The sequence below is a fragment of the Rhinopithecus bieti genome, unplaced genomic scaffold (assembly GCF_001698545.2).
Source record: "Rhinopithecus bieti isolate Rb0 unplaced genomic scaffold, ASM169854v2 scaffold_9663, whole genome shotgun sequence".
Classification (NCBI taxonomy): domain Eukaryota; kingdom Metazoa; phylum Chordata; class Mammalia; order Primates; family Cercopithecidae; genus Rhinopithecus; species Rhinopithecus bieti.
In genome coordinates this window covers 3,518,529-3,536,264 of record NW_016806456.1, presented here as the reverse complement: position 1 = coordinate 3,536,264, position 17,736 = coordinate 3,518,529, and the positions used below count along the sequence as shown (strand labels likewise).

At 34.9% G+C, this 17,736-nt stretch overlaps 1 protein-coding gene across 8 annotated transcripts in view; it reads left to right on the top strand.

Moving 5' to 3' along the window:
* FSD1L (fibronectin type III and SPRY domain containing 1 like) overlaps positions 1-17,736 on the top strand; it is a 92,187-nt gene that overhangs the window by 44,713 nt on the left and 29,738 nt on the right. For all 8 annotated transcript variants that reach the window (XM_017876719.1, XM_017876715.1, XM_017876713.1 and 5 more), the window contains 3 exons: positions 1,717-1,838; positions 12,925-13,134; positions 14,820-14,918. In XM_017876719.1, coding sequence (XP_017732208.1) covers positions 1,717-1,838; positions 12,925-13,134; positions 14,820-14,918 — 431 coding nt within the window. The remainder of the gene's footprint in view (positions 1-1,716; positions 1,839-12,924; positions 13,135-14,819; positions 14,919-17,736) is intronic.

The window sequence follows — 17,736 nt, the reverse complement described above, 5'->3', positions numbered from 1 at the left end:
GTGTGAATTCCCTTTGCTGTAAATTTTATTTCAGTATAGCACTTTCTTCTTGATAAACACAACAACTGTTGTTTACTCAGTTACTATTAAATTATTACTAGTTTTTAAATGAAGTAAAATAAATACAGAAACAGTTTGACATTTTTCATCCTAAAATAAGTGAAGATAGCAAGTTTGACATCTTTCATTTCATTAGCTTCTTGTGTAGATTTGGCAGATCCAATTGATTTGGCAGATCCAATCAACTAGGCCTAGTATTCCCCTTGTCCCACCAGCTCTGTTTCCTTCCCCTTCCAAATTGTGTACTAGGAGGACAGTGTTCACCTGTAGTACTTCTGATCATTCTTGAACCAAAGATAGTAAGGGGCTTACTTTGTGATACTTGTGGAAATTTATTGGAATATGAAAAATTGAAATTTGAGATAAAATTACAAATTAATAGGATTAGAGGATTTCTTTTAATCTCAGGTTTTAATGGACTACAGACTCTGTACTTTGGATAAAGTGGCTTTATTCTTTTTTTTTTTCCCTCCACATTCATCTAGTAAATGTTTATTGAATTCCTATTATTTCCATGGCATATAGTTTTTCACAGGGCTGTTTCTTATAGTAGGCTTCCCTGTAACTGATGTTGATAGATCAGAGTGACACCTAGTATGGTATTCATTGATAATGATTTCACTTCTCTGCTTTCTTATCCATGGCCTATCTTTAGCAACTACCAAACTCTACAATATTAGGTCAATCTACCTCTACTCTTATTTGGGGGTACATGGAGTAGCTCTTGTTACTAGGGAGAATGTTTGAATCAAGGTGTGATTCAAATGAATATAAATGAATTTAAGTTCATTATCTGGCATATGAAAAGGAGTAAGGCTGGCATCAGGAAGTCAGTAAGATTGAGTGTACAGAGGTTCAGATGAGTGTTGAATCTGGTAAACATTATTTTTATTGGATACTTGTTATGTTATTTGTATATATGCAATTTAATAAAAATTGGGAGGAAAGTTGCTGACCAGTTGTCTTAAATGTCTTTAAAAGACATTTTGTAAAAAAAAAAAAAAAAAAAAAGACATTTTGTAGCTGACTAGTTGCTTCACTCATTATCTTCATGTTCCTGGAATTTATGACAGAAATGACGATGGATACACAATTAATAGCTTGTGTCATTTTAACATAAATTCTTGGTAAACAATTTAGGAACTACCTCTTCTTTCCCTTTAAAAATCTACCTGTAACTGCTGCTAATTGGAGTGTATATGCAGAGCAACTTGAATCTCTGCTCAGGGTTGCAATCCTCAAACTTAGCCCCAATGAAACTCTCTACTTATCTTAAGTTTGCCTTGAACTTTTCCTTTCAGGTTGACAGGATCTAAACATAGAGGTACAGTAAAAATATGCCATTACAATCATGTGGGACCACCTGTGTATATGCAGTCCTTCATATATGTGGTCTGTTGTTGACTGAAATGTTACACTGTGCATGAATGTATATTTTTTAACAACTCATTTCTCCTGAGCTATTCTCCATTTTGTGGCTCTATTTCAAAGTTGGACATATCAGCATAGCTATTTCTACATGGCTAACATGGAGGGTTCTGACGTCACAGTATTAGCACGTGTTATTGGTGGCTGACATTCACCTTGTCATACTGCAGTAATGATTTGATACTTCCTATTCCTTTATTTTAAAAAGTATGTTTGTGTTTACCATAGAGTCACAATGGCTTCAGCCTTTCGCCTTTCTTTGAAACCAAAGGTCAGTGACAACATGACTCATTTAATGGTGGATTTCTCACAGGAAAGACAGATGCTGCAAACTTTGAAGTTTTTGCCAGGTAAATACATGTACTACATGTAAAGTTTTGTATAAAAACTTTTTTTTTCTACAAGATTTTTTTGCAATGAACATTGGTATGTAAATATTAAGGAAGTATAGTGTGATTTTTTTTTTTCATTCAGCTAAGGAATAATTAAATTTGGTAGTTTTTTTATTTTTAGAGATTTTATTGGTAGTAAAAATTGCGTTTTAAGAATCCTATCAAGGGATCTCTTATTGTTAGCTTGGCAGAGGGAAGCAGTATGGTGTGATGGTTAGCAGTGGGTCTCAAGGCCAGACTTCTTAGGTTTGAATCCTGTTGCTTACTTGCCATGTCATCTTGAACAATTTACTTAACTTGTTTCATTTTTAACATCTTTAAAATGTGATGATATTCTTCTAGGGTGTTTATAAGGATTAAATAAATTGATACCTCTAAAATATTTATAGTAGTACCTGCACATAGTTAAAATTCAGTGAATGTTAGGTGTTATCATTATTATTATTGTTGTGGTTGTGGCTCAGATGGAACTTTATCTTCAGTAATATGTTAACATTGTTTTATTAAAGTATTAATATGAGGATATTGCAGTAGCCAAAACTATTTGTGATTGAGTCCCAAAGTATTCACTTATATAAAAGAGCCAATTAAGAACCAATCTTAGTCTGTTTTGTGTTGCCATAGCAGAAGGCCTGAGACTGGATAATTTATAAAGAAAAGAGGTTCTCTAGGTTGAGAAGTTCAAGACTGGGCAGCAGTGTCTGGCAGCTTCTGGTGATAGCCTCATGGTACGTCAAAACATGATGGAGCACAGAAGGGGAACCAGACACATATGAAAAAGGCAAAACAAGAGAGGCAATCTCATTTTATAAGAACCTTCTTTCACGGAAACTAATCCATTTTTACAAGAACTAACCCAGTCTTTTGAGAAAGACATTAATCCATTGTAATGACCTAATCACCTCTTAAAGGCACCACCTTCCAACACTGCCATATTGGTGATCAAACTTCAACATGAGTTTGCTGGGGACAAGTCAGGAATATGACTTACAACCTTTTGGTTAGGTTTTTTTTTTTTTTTTTTTTTGCATCATGTTGCTGATAACTAAAACTATTTAGATATGGTGATTTGAGGCATCAAGGAATTCTTGAAAGTGACGTTTTCCTTACAAGTACTTTTTTTTTGGAGGCTAGCTATTTTTGAATAGAGAATGTTGATTATATGGAACCATTCTTTTTTTCCTTGAATATATGGTCAGGGATTTTGAAATATGATTGGAAAAACAAGTTAGTAGTTCTAACACTATAATGGAACCTAGGAAGGGTAGCCCAAGTGAAATGCTAATTTGTGTGATACAGATTAGAAGTTCTAGAGGAGTCCATAAAAGGAAAAGATGAGAGAAGGAACTGTAGTTGTAGAGGAAGAAAGTGTACTTGTCATTGGCTATTTACCTAAACACTGGCCTTTCAGAATTTCTGTATTTTCATTCACAGGGCTCTACTTGACAGTGAAACTGATATTAAAGCAGGGATAAACATTTTAAAAAGTTTTTTTTGATTACCATATAATTTAAAATGGTTTGTTTTTTCATTCTGACATGTAGAATTTTATTGGTAAGAAGCTGGATTTTATTTTAGTTTTGAAAATTTGAGGTGGCACAGGTTACCAGTTAACTGAGGTTTTACTTTTAAGTAGAACACTCTTATGTTCACTTGTGGGAGATAGGGACTTACATTTCAGACTAGGGAATAGATCTCCAAATGTGAGCTTTCTTAAGAAAGGAAAATAGGAAATATGTTTAGAAGTCACATTAACCATATGTCTCTACTTACCACCAGTATGACCCTAAAACTTCTCAGAATTTCACCCTTCTTCATATAGCTATCAGATGTAGAACATTCTTAATATAATTTCCATCTGAGTGGAGAGCAAAGAAAAATTTCAGCAACCTAGAGAGGAAAGTTGTCCTTTCCTGCTTATCTGTTTACATATTAAAGTTACTTTAGTATTTTTGTTGGAAAAAGGAATATATGCATGTGATAAACAGTTGAAGTAGTATGAAAGAGTATAAAGTAGCCCTCTCATCTCAGACTGCCAGTTTTCTTCCCTAGGAGCTACCACTGTTAACTGGCATGTGCTTATCTTTCTAGAAACAGTCTGTGCCTTTGTAAAAGTATTATCATATAGACAGAATCATGTAATTGGTAACTTTTGGTGATTTCATGTGATTAAAGCTAACATATAATTCACCTCCTTTAAAAAGGTGGAAGCACATAGTACAGCAAGAACTCAAAGAAAGGAAGCATACATATACATTGTTATATAATTTTGCTTTACCACTTAACAGTATGTCGGAGTTCATTCCAGATCACTGTACATCTACTTTATTTTTTTTTTCATGACTAGATAGTAGGAATGTAATTAGTTCTGGATGAGTATTTAGGTTTATAGTCTTTTTATTAGAAACAATGCTGAAATGATCAAATACTTGTATATATTTGCAGAGAGGTGACACTATCTCTTGAGGACAAATTCCTGGAAGTGAAAGTGCATGTTTATTTTAAATTTAAGTAGATTTTAAGTTGTCAAAGAGATTTCACAGTTTATATGTACTGGAAGATATTTGAATGCATGTGTTGTTATACTGCTGCAAACACTACTGTCAGGTTTTTTTTTCCTATTCTAATAGGTGACAAATATATTGTGATTGCTTTAATTTTCATTTCTTTAAGTATGAATGAGTTTGTGCCTTTGTCATATTTTCATAAGCCACTTTAAAAATGAGCTCACTATTTATGAATTTTGTCAAATTTTCATGGGATTGTTAGTCTTTTTATTAATGAAATGTGGGATAGGACCTTTTAATACATTAAGGAAGTCAACCTTTGTCCTATGTGGTGTATATCCTTGCTCACTTTGATCATTTGCCTGTTGAATTTATGGTGATTTTTTTTCCTAGCAAAATTTTTAATTTTAGTGCAGTCAACTACATCACACTTTTTTTTGTAACTCTTAGATTTTATAAAGGTCTTACTTAGAAAGACTTTCACTATTGCAAGATTGTAAAATACACGTTTTCTTATATTTGCAGCTTTTTAAAAATAAACTTTAGTTTTAGAGCAGTTTTAAGTTTACAGTAAAGTTGAATGAAAGGTATAGAGATTTCTCATACACCTTCACACATGCATGTGTTTTCATTTTCATTTGGTTCAAAATATTTAAAAATTTCTCTTGAGATTTATTATTTGAGTATGTGTTGTTTACAAGTGTGGTTTATTTATTTATTTATTTATTTTGTTTTGTTTGTTTGTTTGTTTGGTTGGTTTTTTTTTTTTTGGAGACAGAGTCTTGCTCTGTTGCCCAGGCTAGTGCAGTGGCATGATCTCGGCTCACTACAACCTCTGCCTGCCAGGTTCAGACAGTTCTGCCTCAGTCTCCGGAGTAGCTGGGACTATAGCACGCCCTGCTAATTAATGTTTGTATTTTTAGTAGAGGTGGGTTTTTGCCATGTTTGCTAGGCTGGTCTTGAACTCCTCATCTCAGGTGATCTGCCCCCACCCCAAAGTGCAGAGATTATAGGCATGAGCCACCGCGCCTGGCTAGAAGTGGATTGTTTAATCTCAAAGTATTTTGGGACTTTCCAGCTATACTTTTTCTGTTAAGTGATTTCTAGTTTAATCATTGCATGAGTTGTATGCTTTTGAGTTTGTTAATGTGTGTTTTATGGCCCAGAATGTAGTCTTTATCTTGGCAAATGTTCCATAGGAGCTTGAGAAGAATGTGTATTCTGCCATTGTTGGATGAAGTAGTCTGTAGATATCAATTATATGCAGTTGATTGATAGAGTTGTTGAGTTCAACTATGTACTTAGTGATTTTCTGCCTCTCTCCCATCACTTGTATCATTGCTGTCATTTATTTCACTTACGCAACAGTGTATATAAGCACATATATATACCACACACATTCAAATAAATAGTTACTCTTATTGTTTTGAATTGTTACTGGTTAGATCAGTCAAGAACAAGAAAAATAAGTTTTATTTTACCTTCACTTATCCTTCTCCAGTGCTGTTTGTTTCTTTCTCTTTAAAGGGCTTTTTAAAAATATTTCTTACATAGCAAGTCTATTGGCAACAGATTTCCTCAATTTTTATTTATCTGAGAGAGTTTTTATTTCTCCTTCACTACGGAAGGATAATTTCAAGGTATACAGAATTACTTCTCTATAGGTAAGATCCCCTCCTCCGCCCCCACCTGGCGTCTTTCAAGTGTTTTCCTTGTCTTTGATTTTCTGTGGTCTGAATATATGCCTAGATATGGTTTTTGTTTGTGTATGGCAGGGAGCATTTATTTTCGTTGATGTTCCCTGAGCATCCTAGATCTGTAGTTTGGTGTCTGACATTAATTTGGGAATTTCTCAGTCATTATTGTTTCAAATATATCTTCTGTTCCTTTCTGTCTTCTCCTTCTGTAATTTCCATTATACATATTTACTCCTTTTGTACTTCCACAGTAAATTTTGGATATTATATTCTGTGGGGTTTCTTCCAATCTTTTTTGTCTTTGCTGTTTCATCTTGCAGGTTTCTACTGAGAGATCCTCAAACTCAAAAGATTCTTTCCAGTCAGCTATTAAGTCCATTAAATTATTCTTAATTTATGGTACAGTGTTTTTTTCTTTGTGTTTGTTTCTTACAATTTCTAACTCTCCACTTATATTGCCCATCTGTTCTTTTATGCTGTCTCCTTTCTCCATTTTATGCTGTCTGCTCTCTCCATGAGAGCCCTGAGAATATTACAACTGTCTTTAATTATTGATCTGATAATTCCAGCATCTCTGCCATATGTGAGTCTTATAATTTTTTCTTGATAACCCGACATGTACTGGGTTAAAGAAGCTGATGTAAACAGGCCTTTATTAATGTGGTAGTAAGGTGTGTGGGAGGGGAAGCATTCTGTAGCACTATAATTAGGTCTCAGTCTTTTGGTGAGCCTGTGCCTCTGGATTGTGAACTTCACAAGGGACTTCTCAGTTTTCCCCATTCCTCACTCCTGGATTTTTCAGTGGAACAGGATGGTTGGAGTGGCCTGGGGTTGATTTGGGTATTTCCCTTTGCCCACATGGAGTAGCTGATTGGAGTTGGATATTTCCCTTTCCCCAGGTCACTTAGGCTCTGATAAAACCTCAACAGATTAGACTATGATTAAATAGTTTCTCTTAAGGGAACAGAAGCTCTGATGTATTTCAAAATACTTCCTTTTCTCCTCCCCCTGCTGTGGAAGCATAAGGGGATTTTTTTCCGTTAGTTATTCATGGTGGGAACCTGGTAAGCTCCTGGAGGTAAAACTCACAAATGTGTGGGGACACTCCTGTGACTGGGTCTCCTTTGAGTTGGACTCTCAGACATTCTGCTGTACTCCTTAAGTAAGTACAATTTCAATTAATATTTAAATAAAAATGTGGCCAAGGGATTAAATCTCAAGCATTTGAAATAGTTTATTTCCCTTTCATTTCCAAATGGAGTTTTATGGAGAAAACTCAGCTTAGTAATATCAGAAAGGCTTTTCTAATAGCCACAACTGATTATGACAAGAGCAATTTTAGGAAATAGTAACTTTTCCCATCACTAAAATAATTCAGTAAGAAGCTTGACAATAGCTTGAAGCCAGTGTTGTAAAGGGAATCCATTCATCAGAAGATCTTGTCCAGTGCTTCTCAAACTTTAAAGTGCATGCAAATCAACTGCAGATTCTGATTCAAGAGTCTTAGTGTTGGACTTGAGGTAACTTAGGGTTATTTTTACATACATTCAAGGTGAGAAGCACGTCTTATTTATAAAAGCTCAGCCATGCAACACAATAAAATTGTTTTATGCTGGATTTTTTTTTTGTTTTTTTTTTTTTTTTTTTTTTTTTTTTGCTGTGGTAGAATCCCTCCAGAGTATGGTAGTTATATGGTAGTTATAACAGTCTATGGTAGTATATGAGTCCTCTTCTTTTTCTATTTGAAATTTTTGAAGTTTTTTTTTCAGATTTTACCCAATCTCCTGCTCTGGCTGTCATGAATTCTTTAAGGCGACATTGTTGCTTATTTCTAAAGTTCCCAACATTTACAGTTTTTTATTGTTTGAGACAGGGTATTTCTCTGTCACCCAGGCTGAAGTGCATTGGCATCATCATAGTTCACTGTAGCCTCCAACTCCTGGCTCAAGCAGTCTTTCTGCATTAGCCTCCTGAGTTGCTAGGACTACAGGTGCATGCCACCACACCCAGCTAAGTTTTAATTTTTTTTTCTTTTTGTAGTAATAGAGGTCTCACTGTGTTGCTCAGGCTGGTCTCAAACTCCTGGCCTCAAGCCATCCTCTAGCCGTGGTCTCCCAAAGTGCTGGATTATAGGTGTGAACCACTGTACCCAGCCATCATTTCCACGTTTATATCTGTGTTCTTCTTATTGGTCATACTTAGGTCCAAAAAAGTTAGTTTACCAAACACAGACTCTACTTTCCAGGTTATCAAATTATCAGTAAGGCAAATTCAGAACTTTTCAGAGATTCTGCCTTTAGGTTTCTTTAGGTTTCCAGGTCAGTAAGGGTCCTATCATTCATCCCTTTGTGTTAGTTTTATAGATCACTTGTTTCCACCTGGTCAGATAGTTTAACTGTCATATATGTTTTTCTCTTTTCATTATTATTCGGATATCTTTCTGCGTGTTACTGCTCTTCGATTTTATATTTTTTTATATACTAATATATATGGCCTTAGCTTAGAGTGCCTTTCTTTAAGAATAGTAAAGGCTATTGTCTCTAAGTCAAACTGCTTATATTTAAATCCTGTTTCTTCTTTAATTGTCTAGCAGTGCAATCTTGGGCAAGTTACTTTGACATCTTTGAGCCCCTAATAAAGATAATGATAATATAAAGTTTATGGTATTGTAATGGTAAGGATTAAGGTGGAAAGCACTCAATAAATGATGGCTATTGTTACTACCATTATTCTTTTTTTGTTTTCTATTTAACTTATGAAGAAAACTTTGTTTGATTGTTGCCTTTGAAATTGTATTTTTCACTTTGTATTTATCTCAAGTTCACTTTTTTACTCACACTTGGAGAATTTACATGTAGACTTATAGCAGTTGAGGCTTTAACTGTTGTTTTCTCCCCCTTCTCAGTTTTCTCATGTGAATAACTGATACCAATGATAACATTTTTTCCCATAATGTTTTCTGTTGTAAGTAGAGCTTTTCCCCCTAAAATCCAGTGTATATATCTTCATTTTCTGTATCTAGGTTTCCCATCACTTCTAAATTTTGACAAAGTGAAAATACACATAGATATTACTACTACTTTGATTAAAAAAATGACTTAAAACGCAGTCTTCTCACCCTTACTTCCCTTCTTTTGGGCTTTCAATGATGGCTTAACAGACCAAGAGCGTGCTTATTGTACGTCAAGTAGATTGCATGAACAGTTAAGATTTCCCCTTTTGGCAAAATGAGATATAAATAAAAAAAAAACCAAGAATCCTTTTTGTGGAGGAGTTTTGTCCAGAAGGAAAACTGCAATAGGATTTTTTTTTTTTTTTTTTTTTTTAGACAAGGTCTTGCTGTGTCGCCCAGGCTGGAGTACAGTGGCACAACCACTGCAGCCTCAACCTCCTGGGCTTAAGCAACCCTCCTGCCTCAGCCTCCTGAGTAGCTGGAACCACAGACATGCACGACCATACCCAACTAAATTTTTCTGATTTTTTTGTAGAGATGGGGTCTCACTTTGTTGCCCAGGCTGGTCTCGAACTCCTGGGCTCAAGTGATCCTCCTGCCTCAGCCTCCTAAAGTACAGGGATTACAGGCATGAGTCACTGTGCGCAGCAGAAAAATATAATAGGTTTTAAAATTCATGAAGGATGCATTTAAATCTCTAATTTTAATATTCTATAGCATAAAATTTTCTATAAGATGGAATCAAATTAACTTATAAAATGAAGAACTTTATCTCTTAATTCCATAAATACCACTATAATCTATCCTATAGTACATTATATGTAGTAATATTAGTTATGGACATACCTGAGTCTTAACAGTGGAAGTAATGATGGTCAATGATAATTACAAAGTCATTATCTACTGTTAGCCATTTTTTATGCATTGAAATTTTGACTTTATATCCTTTCTCCTTTCTAGAGCTAAGAAAAGAAATAAGTCTGGCAATGCTGATGCCACTCATCCTTTTACATTCAGATGCAGATAAAACATTTAGTAAATTCTTCAACTAATTTCTACACTATTGCTAGTTAGTCACTGTTGCTTTATGGAAATATGTAGACAAATATGTGGATTGCTTTCCTTTCAAAGAGTTCTGCATCACCTAAGTAATATTTTTATGTTATAAGTACACTATCTTTCATCCTCCCCTGAATGTGTATGCTGTACTTGATGAATTGTTTTCTTACTTCTATATACAATCTAGAGTGAACTTCTCACATGTTAGCTCCAAGTCAACCTGAATTTGACATACCACTCTTAAATTATCTAAATATTCTTTGTCCTTCCCACGTGTCACCACTTTCTTAGTTTTTTTTTTTTTTTTTCTTTTTAACCTCAGTTTTCATTTTGTTACTTGACTTTCTTTTGGGGACCATTATTCACAAGAAAGAAGAATCTGCCTGCCAATGCAGTCTTACTAGAATGGCAGCTGAATTGAGATGTAGATAGTAGGGTGCTAACTAGTCCTACTCACTAATTAAGTGACTTTTTTTTGTACCAGCCTCTCAGGACTTTCAGTTGCAGATTTATGACTCAGCAAAATTTTCACATTGCTACAGGCCATAGGCCTTTACATTTCCTTACATGTAGGCATAGCAGAGCATATTAAATTCATTAATGCCTAACAAGAGAGAGTCTCTTCTCTTGGCAGTGAATAGTCTACAATTCTTATGTTTCAGTAATAAAGAGTAACAGATGTTACGTATCATAAGGACAGAAATCCTACAAGACAGATGAAGGAAACTGATGGTAATGACAAATAATAAATGCTTTTTTAGTTGTCAGTTGTCTTACTAATAAATTATATCCAATTCTAAGTATTTATTGTACAATTACACATGCAGAGTTTAACTTTGGGAAAATTCTAGTTAGTGGAAATGGATCATCCTTTCCAAGTCAAATTTTTTTCATCTTGGTGTTATTTTACTGGATTTGTTAGCTCTCATGTTACTTTGCATCTTAACTTTTATATGTAATTCTTTTGTTATTGTTGTGGTTTAAAAAAATATTAGCAAAAGTCATCTCTCAGTATGTGTGGGGGACTGGTTCTAGCACCTTCGTTGAATTACCAAAATCCACAGATGCTCAAGTCCCTTGTAAAAAATGGGTATTTGCATATAACCACATATATGTTCATCCTCCCATATACTTTAAGTCATCTCTAGACTACTTATAATACCTAATACAATGTAACCACTATGTCAGTAGTTGTTATATTGTAGTTTTAAACTTTTTTATTGTTGTATTGTTATTTTTATCTTTTCCAAATATTTTTTGATCCAAGGCTGATTGAATCCGTGGACACAGAGGGCCAGCTTTACTTTGTTTTTTAGAACAGGGTTATATTAGTGGAGAATTGAGCATGATAGTACAGAAAGTTACCATAAACCGACTACCTCCTTCATATACAATTTCCCATTATTACTATTCTGCATTAGTGTGATACATTTGATATAATTGATGAATCAACAGTGATACATTATTAGTTAAAGTTCATATTTTATATTAGCATTTACTCTTTGTGTTAAACAGTTCTGTGGATTCTGATAAATTTATAGTGTCTTATATTTACCATTACGTTACCATATAGAATAATTTCACTGCCCTCACATTCGCTTCTGCTCCACCTATTCATCTCTTGTGTCCTGCAACCCTTCTATGATCACTTGTTAGTTCCAGGAATTTTATTCTTTGGTTTTGTTGTTGTTGTTGTTGTTGTTGTTGTTGTTTTGAGATGGAGTCTTGCTCTGTTGGCCGGGCTGGAATACAGTGGTGTGATCTTGGCTCACTGCAACCTCTGCCTCCTGGGTTCAAGCAATTCTCCTGCCTCAGCTTCATGAGTAGCTGGGATTACTGGTGCATGCCACCACGCCTGGCTAATTTTTGTATTTTTAGTAGAGACGGAGTTTCACTATGTTGGTCAGGCTGATCTTGAACTCCTGACCTCGTGATCTGCCTGCCTTGGCCTCCCAAAGTGCTGGGATTACAGGCATGAGCCACCACGCCTGGCCTGTTCTTTGGATTTTCTACATAGACAGTCATGTCATCCACAAAGAGTTTTATTTTTTACTTTATAAATGGTATTTTTCTTTTTTTATTGATATCATTATATAATTTTTCTGCAATGATGGAATAGAATACGTTAATTGATTTCAAATGTTTAACTAGCCTTGCATACCAGGAATAAATCTTTTGAATTCCTTTCTTTAACAATAAAATGTTTAAATCTGATACCTGCTAGATTGCATAGTTTCACCTAGTTCAGACAAGTCCATATCACTGGAGGATCATGTTCTACAGTTGTTATGTCAGTGGATCATGTGTTAATGTTAAAAAGCTATGAAATATGTCTTTCATGGAAAAGAAATTAATGTTCACACATGTTAAATGTGGCTCATTTACTACAGTTTATTTTAATGAACTGCAGAACTCTTGGGAAAAACATTTAAAAATCCTTAAGTATTTTGCAGGGTTGGGAAACAAGATTTTAAAATACATTCAAGAGTGAAAATATACTCTTGAATTATTTTAATCATTATATTCAAAGCAATTTATTCTATTTGTTAATGTTGATTTAATTTATATGCTACAGCTATTTGAAATGTCAGATTAAAAATATAATGTGTTCAGAAGTAGCAAGTCTTTCTTGATTCCTTATCTTTAGTGTGTGTTCTTTGAAAATAGTTATTTTACATTTATGGGGTATCTTTTTGCTTAATATGATCTACTTTTGAGCAGTTCAAAAGCAGAATGAAAAGCAGTTTGAATGATATAAATATATCAATATTTGATTAGTGCTGTAATAAATGAGGAATGAATGAGTCTTTTTTTTTTCTTCTTTGCAGTCCCCAAAGCTCCAGAGATAGATCCAGTAGAGTGTTTGGTGGCAGATAACTCTGTAACAGTAGCTTGGAGAATGCTAGAAGAAGATAATAAGATTGACCATTTTATACTGGAACATAGGAAGACTAATTTTGATGGACTTCCACGTGTAAAGGATGAGCGATGCTGGGAGATAATTGATAATATTAAGGGTACTGAATATACACTATCAGGTAACATGTCTGCATTTCAGGAATCTCATTCTCAGAATATAAATGTATTCTTGAAAAATATTTTGAGTTACTTTAAAGGATAAAGTTTTTAAGTTTCTTTAGTCACACTGACTTTTTAGATATTCATTATGGAAGTGATTTTCTCTTGAAATATCAAGGAAACCCTTTTTTTTCTTTTTTGAGACAGGGTCTTGTTCTATTATCGCCCAGGCTGGAGTGCAGTGGCAGGACCTTGGCTCACTGCAACCTCTGCCTCCTGGATTCAAGTGATTCTCCCACCTCAGCCTCCTGAGAAGCTGGGAGTACAGGCATGCGCCACCACACTTAGCTAATTTTTGTATTTTTTGGTAGAGACAGGGTTTCACCATGTTCGCCAGGCTGGAAACCTTTGTTTTTATTATTTTTGGACATTTGTAGCATAGTAAAACAGAATATATGTAACATAAGTATGAAGGGATATTCTGAAAACATTATTGCAGAATAACATTTAATTTTTACCTTGGTTTTCTGACTCTTAAAAAGCTGTTGGTTTTTTAGATGTTCTCAGTAACCATTTCACTGATAATGTAAATACTGTAGCTTTTACTGTTTTAAGATTACCTTCATGTTAATAATTAAAGAAGACCTGTGACTTGGTATAATATTAGAAATTCGTGTTGACCTTTTGAAAGCCGTTATAAGGATGTCTCAATATATAGTGGACTTTGGATATTTGAAATGGCAAAATATTGCCTAAGTTGTCAGATGCTTGTTATGCATGAGTAGTAATATTAGGAGCACCATTATTGAGCCGTTACCATTTGTCAGAAGATGGGCTCAAGTGTATTACATATAGTACATCTCATTTAATCAGCATGTTACATCTCATTTATCTTACAACAACTGTGAAGTTGGCTTTATCATTTCTGTTCTACAACTAGGAAACTAAGGCTCAGTCAAGTTGTTGATGGTCCCATAGCTAGTAATTTCTAAACTGCGATTTTAATCTAAACTGTACTTCAAAATGTTTGTTATTAATCTCTGCTTTACTTCCTCTTTAAATTCATTTTCACATAAAAAACAATGTTTCCTAAATATAAAAATTATTTAGGATGTTCACTTTAAATTGAATATGTTATTGTAAATTATACCATCTCTCTTTGAGTGAAATACTACTTTTAATGAGGCCTGAAAGGGTACTTTTTAATCACTGAGTTAAAATAAAAGTTGATAAACTGTATGTGTTTCTTTGAATAAAATAATAATTAAATCATGATTCCTCTTATTTTGAGCATATCACTCTTTTTTTTTTTGAGATAGAGTTTCATTCTTGTTGTCCAGGCTAGAGTGCAATTGCACAATCTTGGCTCAACGCAACCTCTGCCTCCCAGGTTCAAGTGATTCTCTTGCCTCAGCCTCTCGAGTAGCCATGCCGGCTAATTTTATATTTTTAGTAGAGATGGGGTTTCTCCATGTTGGTCAGGCTGGTCTCAAACTCCTGACCTCAGGTTCGGGAGTTGGCCTCCCAAAGTGCTGCAATTACAGGCGTGAGCCACTGTACCCGGCCACATATCACTCTTTTAACAAATTCATACTGTTCCTGAATACAGAGACACTGTACTTAATGTCTGAAGGTTCATACTCATACTTTCGGGAATAGAGTCGTTTACTGTTCATGTCTGAAAACCATGTTTTCATTTTTTCAGGCTTAAAATTTGATTCAAAGTATATGAATTTCAGAGTGCGAGCTTGTAACAAGGCTGTGGCTGGAGAGTATTCTGATCCAGTGACTCTAGAGACCAAAGGTGAGATCAGTAACTCTTTATACAGCATAAAACAAAGCTTAGCAGCTGAAGTTATTCATAACTTTGTAACAGGAAACACTTCATGTTATGTTGAATTCCTTCTCTACTTCCCCTAGCCTAGCTTTCGCAACAGTAAGAATTTTAAGAAAGGGAAAATAGGACTACAGTAGTGGTTTTCATTGGGTTTTCCTATATGATTGTATTCATACAAATAAAATAGACTGAGATGATGGTATTGTACTTTCTGGTGGACGCTTGATTTATACATTTCAGTATACAAATAGGTAAGTATCACCGAGATTTGCCCAGAGTTTTCCCATAGAATGGATTAGTGGGGAATCAATCCTGGGGAAGTATCTGTTTAGTTCAGGTCCTCTCTGTTTTCGTGAATCTTATTGCAGCAGTTAACATTTATATAGTTTATTAATGGTCACAAAACACTTTCAATTCTTTATTAGATAATTAAAGTCATCGAGAGATCAGTATGCTAGATATTATTGATATCCATATTGCAGGTGAAAAAATAGTTTTAATATATTAAATGACTTTCCCATGATCCCTAGACCTAGTTTGGAAAGGTGTGAATAAGAATCCACTTCTGAGTTCTTTGCCATCCCTTACTATGAGCCTGGAACCTAGGTTCTTCTAGTCTCTGAGAGCAATTTGGATTTAATGAAAACTCCCTAGGGTAGCACACTTGAATACAGAGGATATTTTTAGGTATTTACCAATTTGAAGGTTATAATGCTGGAGACTTTCCCGGTTGTGAGATGATTATTGACTGGGTTTAATTCCAGAACCAGACTCTACACATTCTTGTAGGCACTTGGGACTTAAGGCATTCCACTGACCTCTAGTTCATATAGCATTTGAATAGGTTTATCTGCCAGAAATTTGATTGGATTTGGAGGATGAAAAAAAATCATATCAGAATAAAACAAAATATGAGGCCTATAATTTGTTGATGAGACAAACTCAGAAAAATGTTTGCTTCACAAAGGTCTAAAATAAAGTCTATCTTGAAGTTATTTGTTTGGAATAGCAAATGTTTTTATTTGAGAACTGAACTATAGGTAACTTAGCTAAGGAATGCAGTTACTCTGTATTACATGTTATCAAACTGAGATGTTACTGTGGTTTCTTAGAGGTTTTTACCATTTTAAAATACAGTCATATATAGGAAGATAATCTTTTCTATATAACTTGAACTGTTTTAGCCCATCAAGTAAAATTCATTACTATTATTATTCTTCCTCAAGAGCATCGTATTTTTAAAATTTCTTTTGTTTCTTTTCATTTACTCTTTATATTAAATGACCAAAGTCGGACCTAAATGTGGTGAATTATACATTTCTATGCAAATTCCATAGATACAGGAATATTAATCACTGGCTTGTAGTTTTCTTCGAGCTGGGCTGGCTGCTCCTATTAGCAATGTTTGGATGTTACTGGTCAAACTCTTAATCTTGGGGTTTGTAGAGAGAAACTAAGTCTAGGCCTTTTCAGCACTTCTTCACTGTTGAGTAAACCCTCTGCGGTAGGAATAGACTCAAACTCAACTCTGAGACCCATGAAACAGTGATTCTGACCTTCAGGGAGTTCCAGAATAAAGTTAGACTCCTACATGGCCATGAGTCACAGATTTTCTAGGGTTATTCCATAGCAGTAAGAGCTGCACAGGAAAAGTCCACATTTTTACAAATGACACACTGAACAGTTGTTTACCAATTTATTTGGCTTGTTGCAGCCTTTTTCAACCAACCAGTAGAAATTAGTGTATGAACAAAAAACTAGAGAGAAGGGAAGAAAGGTGGAGATTAAGTAGTTGAGCCTACTAAAATTTCATATGCTTCCACTTAAGGTTCTTGATATAGAAAATAGTGAACATTGTTTATTTCTGCCCTCCAGCATGTGTAGCACTATTTCTTCTGGCATTGAAATTCTCAGAAGTGAAGAGTAATATAAGTTCTTTTCACCAGAATATTTAGGGTGTAAGTTATTTTCTTGTGAAGGTAAATATTAAATTACTAAATCACAAATTATTCTCCAACTTTAATTGATAGTGGCTATGATATAATTTTATAGTACCAAGAAAGCAGCCAGTGGCACAAAGTTAAACATGTGAAACATATCTGTACTCTGATTTTTGGTACTTTGTTTTCACAGACTATTAAAGATATGGGAACCAGTATCTAGTTATATTATAGGACTTAGGACTTATACAAGAGATAGGACCTCACTTTTGAGGCTAGTCTTTTTATTATTATTATTATTTTTAACTATAGAGTGTTATCTCTGTTACATTAAGGAGCTCTATAACTTAACTGAGGTCCCATAAAGGGGTAGTGTCCAAAAAGAAAGAGAGATATGAAAATGACACTCCTGGCCGGGCGCGGTGGCTCAAGCCTGTAATCCCAGCACTTTGGGAGGCCGAGACGGGCGGATCACGAGGTCAGGAGATCGAGACCATCCTGGCTAACACGGTGAAACCCCGTCTCTACTAAAACAGACACACACAAAAAACTAGCCGGGCGAGGTGGCGGGCGCCTGTAGTCCCAGCTACTCGGGAGGCTGAGGCAGGAGAATGGCGTGAACCCGGGAGGCGGAGCTTGCAGTGAGCTGAGATCCGGCCACTGCACTCCAGCCTGGGCGACAGAGCGAGACTCCATCTCAACAAAAAACAAAAAACAAAAAAAAAGAAAATGACACTCCTTAGGATTGAAACCCATGCCTTTTTGTTTGGATGCTGGGGTATTTGATAAGTCTGGTTTTAAGTGGTTTTCAATGGCACTATCTTTTTTTTTTTTTTTTTTTTTTT